At 51.9% G+C, this 11,277-nt stretch overlaps 1 protein-coding gene across 1 annotated transcript in view; it reads right to left on the bottom strand.

Annotated features, from left to right (window-relative positions):
- Positions 1-11,277, bottom strand: part of FAM178B (family with sequence similarity 178 member B) — a 94,506-nt gene that overhangs the window by 64,731 nt on the left and 18,498 nt on the right. The window contains exon 7 of the mRNA XM_015570025.1: positions 7,215-7,299. Coding sequence (XP_015425511.1) covers positions 7,215-7,299 — 85 coding nt within the window. The remainder of the gene's footprint in view (positions 1-7,214; positions 7,300-11,277) is intronic.

The following is an 11,277-nucleotide window of genomic DNA, read 5'->3' as shown; positions in this document are numbered from 1 at the left end:
ATGAGGCAATGCTTGCTTCAGTGGGGCTTTGGTGCTCACTGAGTCTGCCCCCTGAGTGTGTCCCTTATAGATCTGAGGAGTTGTAATCTGGATAGTCCCACTCTGACCACTGGGTACACTGGCTCTTGGATCTAAGGAGGTGCTAATCTAGGCTCTGCCTGAGGCTACCCAGCAGAAGCCAGCTGTAAAGCAATGCGAGTTGCCCTGGGGCCTTGGGCAGCTGCAGTTTGTTAAGTAATTTTCAGATTACAAAGGGCTGGGCCTTTCATATGCAAAAGCGTCCATGCACGGCTTGGGCAGGGCGGGGTCCCAGGGGATCAACTGGGAAGGCAAGCGAGCAGTATGGCTGCTCTCAGTCCTGTCCTCAGAGGCCCCAGCAATTGCTGTGTATGCCTCCGAGAGAAAGCTGTCCTCGAGTTCCGACGGATGCCAGATAGTCCCGTTTCTCCTGTATGAGTCTGGGTCCTCAGAGACTTGCCTGGAACTGGAGCTCAGAGCCTGAGACTCCCTCCCGACTGAAAAAGACAATCGTGACCTCAGCCACCAGCCCTCTCTGCATGCCCCTCTGTACCCTCTGTATTTTACTTCCACACCGCACCTCCTCTGAGTCTCGGTATGCTTTTCTCTTTCCTTCTAGTTGTAGAATTTCCACTCAGCCAGCCTTCCTGTGTTTCTGGATGTTGTCCATTCCATCTTTTAGTTGTATTTTTGAAGTGGTTGTGCGAGGCAGCAATCTCCGATGTTTACCTATGTCGCCATCTTGGTTCTCCCCAATTTCAAAATTTAATACAAGCTACAATAATCAAGAATTTGGGGTATTGGTATAAGAACAGATGTTTAAATCAATGTAACAGAGTGGAGAGTCCAGACATAAACTCATACATCTATGGTCAATTGATTTTTAACAAGGTGCCAAGACAACTCAATGGGCAATGAAAGTCTTTTCAACAAATGGTGCTGGGACAAATGGATTTCCACATGCAAAGCAATAAAGCTGGAGTCCCTATCTCACCCCATATATAAAAATCAACTCGAAATGGATCAAAGCCCTAAATGTAAGAGCTAAAACTATAAAACTCTTAGAAGAGCACAGTTGGTTAGAGTGTCATCCCAATACCCCAGGTTTGATCCTCAGTCAGGGCACACACAAGAATCAACCAATTAATGCATAGAAAAATGGAACAACAAATCGACGTTTCTCTTTTTCTCTCTTCCCCTCCGTCCCTTCCTCTCTCTCTCCAAAATCAATTTCAAAATAAAAAACCTGTGAAGAAAACATAAGGGAAAATCTTTATGACTTTGGACTAGGCAATGGTATCTTGTTTCACACTAAAAGCAAAGGCAACAATAGAAAAAAAAACCAGATAAATTAGATTTTATCATAATTAAAAATTTTTGTGCATCAAGGACACTATCAAGAGAGTGAAAAGATAACCCACAGAATAGAAGAAAATATTTGCAAATTACATGTCTGGTAAGAATCTAGTATCCAGAGTATATAGAGAACTCCCACAAGTCAACAAAAAACCCCAACCGAAAAATGGGCCAAACATTTGAATAGATGTTTCCCCAAAGACGATATACAAATGGCCGCTAAATACATGAACAGATGCTCGACATCCTTAGCCATTACAGAAATGCAAATCTAAACCACGATGAAAGACCACTTCACACCCACTAGTCAGGCTACTATCCTGAGGTGGACAATAACAAACGCTGGTGGGGATGTAAAGAAAGCGGAACCTTCAAACACTGTCTGTGGGAATGTAAGATGATGTCACCACTTCTGAAATAGTTTGGCAGTCCTTCAAAAAAGTTAAACATAGAATTACCATTATGGCCTAGAAATTCTACTCTTAAGTATATATATCTCCCCATAAACACTTGTGTGCAGATGTTTATAGTAGCATTATTCGGAATAGCCAAAAAGTAGAAACAACCCAAGTGTCCATCAACTAATGGATAAAATGTGGTACATCCATACAGCGAATACTATTTGGCTATAAAAAGGAATGAAATACTGACAAACACTACAACACGTATGGACCTTGAAAACATTATGCTGAGTAAAGTAAGCCAGACAAAAGATTACCTACTGTTTTGTTGTTGTTGATTAGATGCCACATATGAGCGAGATTATGTGATACTTGTCTTTCTCTGAGTGGTTTATTTCACTTAGCATAATACTCTCCAGGTCCCTCCATGCTGTCTCAAAGGGTAAGAGATCCTTTTTTTTTTTTTTTTTACTGCTGCATAGTATTCCATGTATAAAAATACTGATGAACAAAATAGATCCAGAGATATAGAAGCATGGAACAGACTGTGGAATCCCAGAGGGAAGGCAAGGGAGGGTGGGTGGGTGGGAAGAGATCAACCAAAGACGTTGTATGCATATAAGCATAACCCACTGACACAGACGATAGGGCGGTGAAGGCCTGGGGGGAGCGAAGAGGGGCTAGAAGAGGTCAATAGAGGGGGAAGGGGGACATATGTAATATTTTCAACCATAAAAATAAAAAAGAAGGTCACCTACTGTGTGATTCCATTTATGTGAAATGTCCAGAATAAGCAAATCACCAAGACAGACGCAGACCAGGGATTGCCAGGACCTGGGAGAGTGGGGACTGAGAGTGAGTGACCGCTGATGGGCATGAAGCTTCTTGTGAGGGTGAGGAAAATGCTCTGGGATTAGACAGTGGTGACGGTTGAACAACTCTGTGAATCACACGCTTTAACAGGGTGAACTATATGGTATGCGGATTATATCTAAATAGCAAACAGTTCTGTCTTGGTCTTACCAACGAGTAAGCTTCACCCTGTTTGTAACGACCCCACTGTCCTCCGAGACCTGGCCCCCGCCTCCCCCCATGTTCAGCCTCATCTCCTGTACCCCCTGTTCTTTGTTCTGCGGCTCCCTGCTTCCCTGTACCTCTTGGCACCTGAATCCTCTCCCCGGGGGTGCAGGCCAGGGGAGCTATATTCCATCTGCAGTTGAAAAGAGTCTGCAGATGGATTCGCAGCGGGAGGTTTTGCTTTCCTTTTTTTCAATCCTCACCCGAGGATATTTTTTCCATTGATCTTTAGAGAGAGAGAGAGAGAGTAGAAGGGAGAGGGAGGGAGATTGGAGCGGGGAGGAGGAGGGGGGGAGGAGAGACAGAAACATCAATGTGAGAGAGACACATCAACTGGTTGCCTCCAGCAGGGACCAGGGATTGGAACTGCAACTGAGATAGAGGTACGTGCCCTTCACCAGCAATCGAACTCGTGAGCCTTCAGGCCTCAGGCTGACGCTCTAACTGTGCAGCCAACCTGGACAGGGCAGTTTTTACTTTTGTTTTCTAACTGAATTAGTTACCCTGAGATTTCACATAAACATCCACAGTCTGGCCATGGCCGCTGGCTGCTGATCCAAGAACCACGCTCCTCTTCTTCCCTGGGAGAAGCCGGGTTTTGTCCAGGCTTCCGCTAGGAAAAGCTGGTCCATCCAGTGGAAGAGCCGTGACATCCCCCTGCCCTTTTCAGGGATTGGCCTAGGGTGGCTCCTGGAGCAGTAAGAACTCTTAGACCAGGCCTGGCTGCTTGAGCAGAAAACCGTTTGATCATATGCCAGAGCCAACTGACCACAAAGCTGATGCAGCTTAAGGCCCGGGCCCTCCCCTGCATGCCCCGAACGCTCTAGGTTAGGAAAGGAATGTTCTGGAAAACACCCTAAAAAGATGGAGGAGAAAGAACCTCCCAAGGTCCAGCATTTTGGTCCATGATTTCATTACTCATTCTAAGTAAAAGTTCACTTTCATACTTAATTTTCCATGTAATGAATTAGATAATCCGGATGTTTGAGTCACAGATAAGAATTAGAAGCAGCTATCATAACTATGCTCAAGGAGGTTAACGAAATATGCTCACGTTGAATGAACAAATAAGAAATCCCAGTGAAGAGGAAGAAGAGGAGAAGAGGAAGGGGAAGGGGAAGAAGGAAGAAGAAGAAGAAGAAGAAGGAAGAAGAAAGAAGAAGAGGAGGAAGAAGAAGAAGAAGAACAACAACAACAACAACAACAACAACTAAATGGAAATTCCAAAACTAAAAATTCAAATATTTGGAAGGAGGCTGGAAATGTGAATGTCTGGAGTTCTACCTTGAAGGAGTAGGATTCATGGAGCTGAAATTTTTCAGACATAGCCAGGGATTCAAAGGGCACTGACAGCCAGGAAGCCCGTGACACAGCTCTGTTCAGTGAAAGAAAATGCAAAGAATGCCTTGCCTTGCACACTGCTGCCTCATAAAACATGGTGACGCTGGAGCTATGACAGCCACTCTGCAACCCCGCAGGAGCCATGAGGCACCAGGGCTGAGCCAGAGCTCCGACACTCAGACGTGCTGGACAGAGCCCACAACCCTGCCTCTGGAATGTCTGTTACGTGAGTTGATAAACCTCTCTGACGAGGGTATTTGTTATAGGCAAAGGCCATCCTAACCAACACACAGCTTGTCTTGAACATGGAGAGAGACCTAGCAGCACTGGACCTGCCAGCCCTTTAGAGAGAGCTCGGTCCCCAGAGGCAACTGAGCTTGCAAGCCCGGCCATGCCATCTTTCAAGATGGATCACCGGCCCCTAGTCTACAAATCACGCCCCAACTCCTGCCCCCACCAACTCCACCACTGCAAGTCCACCGGGTTGCCCTGCCCTTTCTTCCGTCTCTTACCACAGCTGCACAGCCATCCTGCCCATGGGCCAGCGGCCTCCTGAGGGCAGGAATCTGCCTCCTCATTCCCGACTCTCCCTCTGCCCCACCATCGAGCGAGTTGCTAGAATACAGGACGCCTCAGCGCATGTCTGCTGAATGAATGAATACACACCCCCTGCATGTCTGCTGAATGAATGAATACACACCCCCTGCATGAAGAACGTCAGGATGCAAGATGTCCCGTCCTCCAAGCTCAGCCAGGAGTTCTAAACGGTTACGTGTGCTTCTCAGTCAGGACAATCCTTCCCGCCACACTCAGTACAATGCTCCAAGGACCCTGCTGCCAGGCCTCAGCCGCTCACCTGGAGGACACCTGCACAGTCAGCTCCGCCAGAGGCCAGGCCGCCTTGCCCTCCCCTGGCCGGGGGAGCATGGTGGGGTAAGACTCCCCAGCGGGTCTGGGAAGGGCTGCCTGTCAGTACGAGCTCGAGGAAAGGGGAGAGCTTTCCCCAGTTTACAAAGAGAAAGGTCAGGCAGCTTCAAGACTCACGCACCAATCACAGATCCCGATGGGAGGGGGCCCCTGGTTCTTCCCTGAAGGCTGTGACCCACGGATGAAAGGACACTCAGAGCACCTCAACTTGTAGACAAATCGAAGGCGCGTGATTCTGTTCGCAGCGACCCTGGGTCTAATGGATCTCAAAAATGCTTCCTGAACTGACGGCCGACTTTCAGCTCCAGCTTTTGGAAGAGTCTCTCCCGGCACTGGCTCTAGGCTCCGGACTTGGCTGTTTTGTTTTGTCTCTTTGTTATGGTACAAAGCACAAAACATGGGATGGGGATGGTGACTGCAGAGCAGTGAGGGGGTTAGGAGGGCAAAATCTATGCTTCTCCCAAACTTCTTGTCTTTCTCAGACAGACACTGTGCCTATCAAACACGAACTCCCCACCCCTCCTCCTGTTCCCTGGCAACCACCTTCTACTTTCTGTCCCTATAATTTTGATGACTTTAGGGACCTCATATAAAAGGAGTCAGCTAGCAGTTATCCTTTTGATTCTGGCTTATTTCACTCAGCATGATGTCCTTCAGGCTCACCTGTGCTGTAGCCTGTCCGTTTCCTCCCTTTTCAAGGCTGAATAACACTCCATCTCATGTGTCTACACACTATTATCCAGTCACCCACTGGCGGGTTCTTGGGTTGCTCCCACCTTTAGGTTGTTGTGAGTAATGCTGCTATGAGCCTGTGTGTGAGGACATCTGCTCAAGTCCCTGCGGACAGTTCTTGTGTGGATCTGGCCTTTGACTTTCTCTGAATCCGTGAAAACTGCACCTGGGGCCTGGAATTCTAGGCCAGTCTATTCCAATGGTGATGGTGGGAGTGGGGGGCGGGGGAGGACGACAGCCCCAGATGGGCTCGCACGTGGTGCCTGAGAAATGCTCTGGAGTGGAGGGAGCAGAGCTAAGCCACCTGGGAGCTCAGGAGAAGACCCTGGCCCTCCTGATGGAGGGCGAATCAAGGACAATGTGGCAAGAAGCAGAGAAGAGTGGGACGGCCTCGGCCTCTCCCCTCTGGGAGGAGACATACCACTGCCTGGAGGAGAGGAGCAGGACAAGGGAGGCCTCTGTTCCCCAAAGGGCAGGCATGCCGCAGAGGTGGCCCCAGGGGCTCCAGAAAGGGCAGCCGGGCGCAGGGGCAGAGGTTATGAAAAGGGAGAGGATGCGGAGACTGGTGCTATTCAGAAACCCTCAGAGGGGCCCTAGGCGGGGGCAGGGGTCTGGATGCTCTAATTTGACAGCTGGCCCCCAGCTCAGCCAAGTCCTGAAACAGGAAGGCATAAAAGCCGAGGTCAAAGTGCTGGTGGGTGTGAATGGTGCATCGTGGTCTCCGACCTTGGCCTTCTGAGCTATGCCATCAGTGTTTTAGCGGGAGGTGGGCAGACTCCGGCAGGGAGCAAAGGCGGGGTCTGGACTCCTGTTTGTTCCTCTCACTGTCTGCCTGCTATAAGCAACTTTCAACTGGTACATGACTTTTTTTTTTTTTTTGGTGCCAAAGTATCTGGGTTCAGGTAGAAACAGTGACAGCCCGGAACTCTGTGAACTCGGATCTCCTGGAAGTGTAAGAGTGACTTACGTGCATCCCTTCATTGGCCCTGGCCCTGGTTAGTCCAACCCCAGGAGTTTCCCTGACCCGATGTAGTTCAGAAAGAACTGTCCCCTTAAATCCAGAGAACTGGCCTTCTAGACTGTTCTGGGATCCCGAGTCTGTGAGGTCAGCCTGGACTTGGCCACAGTGACATTCCCCTGAGGCCAGATCCAGGTGCCACGGAACCTGTCGGCTCAGCTTTCTACAACTGTTGACACCAGAGCCAAAGATGGCCCCATGTCTCCACAGCCTGGTGACGCAGCGTCCCCCCAGCATCCCCCTCCCCCGGCACCTCCCCCCATGCCGGTGCCAGGAGACTGGGAACTGTGAAAGGTGACCGCCAGCTCAGGGCGGAAGCCTCCACCCCACACCCTGGTACTGACCAGACTGACGACAGAGACCATCCACGCTGAGGTCCCACAGGAGAACAAAGGCGCCCGAAGAAATTTCTGGAGGCCATGTCAGCAGCTGGGAGGAGAAACCACAGGTTGCCGGTCACTCCTATGAGTTACAGCACAGCACGCACCTTTACTGCTCCGTCAAGTAAGTCCATTCAGTCCTCACGAGCCCATGCGGGACACGAATATCGCCATTATTGCCATTTTACAGAGGAGGAAATCATGCTCAGGCGCTCAAGCAGCTTCCCAGGGTCACCCAGCTAGTAAGGGCAACGCCAGGATGCAACCCGGTCTATGTGACTTGAAACCTCCTACTCCGTCCACCTCCCTGTGTGGGAGTCTTGTCCTGCCCCTCACTCCCTGTGGTCACGGCTGGGCCCCTCCAGGCAGGAGCCAGTGCAGGAAAGAGAAAGAGCTTGAAAGTCAGCTGGACAATGACAGGCCGGCCCCTCTTTGTGATCCCCCACCACTTCCAGGTCGGTGCCTTAACTTCCCTCATCTGAGATGGCGGCTGTGGGAGGCCCCGGCACGCAGTGCAGATCCTCCAACAACCTGGGCTGGGCGGGGGCAGCAGGTCACCCACTTGACTCAAACTCCCTGGGATCCTTACGTGAAGGCTCCTGGACTCTGAGGGTTGAAGGGACCAAAATTCTGCTACCCTGAAGCTGCCTTTTCTGGGCAAAAGACTCAGAAAGAACCTCTGGCCCCCCTTCCCTTTCCTGTCCAAGAGACTCAGACAGAGAAAGCTGCTCCAGGAAGGAGACCTTAGGACAGGGGTCCTCAAACTACGGCCCGCGGGCCACATGCGGCCTGCCGAAAACATTTATCCGGCCCGCTGGGTGTTTTTGCCGCAGCTGCCTGTTGCTTAGCAGCCAACTAGTTTTTTTTTTTTTAAACTATAGTCCGGCCCTCCAGCGGTCTGAGGGACAGTGAACTGGCCCCGTTTAAAAAGTTTGAGGACCCCTGCCTTGGGATGTCACCTCAGCCTGAAGTGAATGACGTGTGGTGAACAAGAGGCCCAGCAGGGCCTGTGAGCTACACAGTCTATGACCCACGGTCTCCGGGTGGTCCAGCAAGAGCTGTCCTGCCAGATGCGATCTGCTCTTCCTAGACTACCTGTGAGTCAGCCATTCTCACTTCTGGAATCTAATTCCCACTCCCTCTTGTCTCCTTTGCCCCAAAATGTCTTCTATACTCAATGCTGCCTCACTGTCTTTGGAATTCCATGCCTATGTGAATTCCATGCCAGGCACATGCATTAAACTTTGTTTTTCTCTTTAACCTGTCTCTGTTCATTTATTAGCCCAGCCAGAAGAACTTGGAAGGTAGGAGGAAAAGTATTAATTTTTTTTAGCCCCACAGGCTCACAGTTGGGCATCTGGGCTGAGTGGCACGGACAGCACCCTCCCGACAGTGCCATCTGGCCTGAGGACACACAGAGCCAGCCATGCTGCCCATGCACCGTCCTCTCGAGGGCTGAGAAAAGGACGCTGTGGTGGGCTCCCTGGGCACAGCCCCTTTCAGGACAAAGTCCCACCCCCTGGGCTCAGTCCCGTTGCTGCCTGAGGGCCCTGAGCCAGTCCCTCTGGACATTAACCTTGGCTGAAGGGAGTGCCTCACCCAAGGTCACACCCCTCTCCAAGTGCAGCCTTTGTCTGCTAACTGGCCTAGGCTGGGGTCCAAAGGCCTGCGCCCCTTGCCTCCATTGGGACAACTCTAAAGGTCCCCCCAGTCCCAGAAGCCCTTGCAGGACTGGCTGTGACCTCTCTTGCATTTGCTTTGACTCCGCCCAGGCCTTCTCTTCTCTCCCTCCCAGGGTAGCTGCTGAGAGTGACGCACATACCCACCCTCTTCCCAGAAATATGCTGGGAAATCACGTCTCAGAGCCAGCTTCCTGGGATCTGACCTAAGAAACCAGAACTCTGCCTCCTCCTCCTCCCATAATTTCTCATAACTTCTTTTTTCATAGCTGGACATCTCATTGTTTCCCAATAAGACTATAAATTCAGAGCAATGATACCTGCTTTTGTCCACGTCCCCAGCAAGGCTCACTTGGCAGGTATACACTAGGGCTCTAGTAACAAGTTCACGTAATTCATGAGCACCGAGGCCAAAGTCTCTTCACCCAGTGACCACTGTATACCCACCTGAAGCCCCTGGGAGGGATCCGGGGTGGCAGCAGGACCTTGTCCCATGGGACCTGAGGCTATCCTTTCCAAAGAAACAGTTGAATGAGCAGGTTGGGGAGGTCTGCTCTGCTCACCCACACGACTGAGTCAGCTGCAGGTGTGCCAGGAGCCTTGGGCAGCTCTGAGACCCTGCTCACCCAGCTGCCTTTGATAGGATGGAGTGGGGTTGGGGGTGTCACTTAACCCTTCTTAGTCCAATCAGACTCTCCTTCCTGAGAATGTACTTGGCCATGGAGTCTGCAGAGTAGAGAAAAGCCAAGATCTTTCCTAGGATCCCAAACCTTCTCCATCCTCGTTCCTGCTCCTCCTGACAACCCCACAAACGACCCCTGCACCTTCCCAAGACTCTCCTCAGCAGCTTCAGGGAGCCCCAGGGATTTCTGCCTCTTGCAGTCAGAGTCCCCATAATAGGAAGGCTCAGAAGTATGCTGAGCACAGGGCCACGTTCTGGGCAGGCACCCATGACGCCAGTCCCCAAACCCTTCCATCCCTAGAGCTCAGTACAGCAGGTCCTTAGCCGATGTCTATGAATGAATGGATGGTGCTACTGTGGGGAAAGTGCAAGAAAGCCCAAACCTCAGAAGTGAAACTGCCACATGACAGCCACATGGCCACTTGTCTCCTTCCTGAAGATGGAGAACTGGAGCCTCTTGCTAACACTCCTTCCAGAAGGTGCCAGGCCCTGGCAGAGCCACGGGGGACCATCCAAACAAGGCAGGTCACAGGACTTCATTTAACTTCCACCTGGGACTCTCAGCCTCCGTTCACAGACTACAAAACTGAGGCCTAGGCTGACACTAGCTAACCTGCCCAAGGTCACACAGCAGGAAGCGGCAGAGGAGGAACTGCAGCAGTCTATATGGCCTCAGGGCTAGCACCTCTGCTCTATGGCTCCCCTGAGGTGACTGAGGTAGGAGAAGAGACTAGGTAGGGGTAGCTCACTCCTCCCAGGCCTTACGGACAGGGAAGGCCGTCCACACCGTGCCAGGGTCACACAAGGACCCTCTGTGGGCGACGTCTCAGACGGGCCCTTTGTGCCTCCCAATGCCCGATTGTGTGTTTTGTCATATACTGTGCACGGAGCACAGAGACGCTGCACTGACTGGGAGCAGAGAAGAATGGCCACACTGTTCCCTGTCACTGGCCCACCATTCCCACTGGGCCTGGGGGAGGGACAAGGGCAACAGCCACACACAATAGCCCCAGGCACCAAGGGTGCCTCTTCCCTCGGGGGCAAGGAGGGGCGCTGGGAGGAGAGAGCTGGAGGCTCTTTCTGGAAGGCAGCCAGGCAGCAAGGCGACTTCCTTGACCAATCGCCCTGCATGCTGCTCTCATGTACAGCTGGGATCCAGGCTCCAACGGCAGGAATGAGACCAGGTGGAACTGCTGACCTGCCCTCCCGGACAGGGACGGTTCTGTCCTGGGTAGGTGCCAAGGCTGGCTGCGTTCAGATCTCAGCAGCTGGTGCTGGGCTGTCCCTGCTGGCTCTCACCTTCTTCCTCAGGCCCAGGGGCAACCAGCAGGGCAGAAAGGGGCAGGCGCAGCTGCTCTGGGCTTCCCCAGCTGACTACAACCCACAGAAGAGGCAGACGCTCAACACCTGAGCAGCCCCAGCTTGAAATTCATGGGCCCCCACACTTGCAGGGTGCTCCAGGCCGTGGCGGGCCCTGAGACTTGGAGTAGAGATGAGCTGGGACGCGGGAGGCACCTGTGGAGTAGCAGGGACAGGACCACAGAGAGGACTTCGGGGGCACAGACAGCACCCTGCGAGGCACATGCTCTGGGCGACAGACCAATGATGCCATCACGGGCCTTCCTCCTCTTGCCTCAGCTGGAACAAACCCAGAAGCGGCCCAGAC

This window comes from Myotis davidii, unplaced genomic scaffold (assembly GCF_000327345.1).
Source record: "Myotis davidii unplaced genomic scaffold, ASM32734v1 scaffold1065, whole genome shotgun sequence".
NCBI classification, from domain to species: Eukaryota; Metazoa; Chordata; class Mammalia; order Chiroptera; family Vespertilionidae; genus Myotis; species Myotis davidii.
This window is presented reverse-complemented; position numbering and strand designations above follow the sequence as displayed.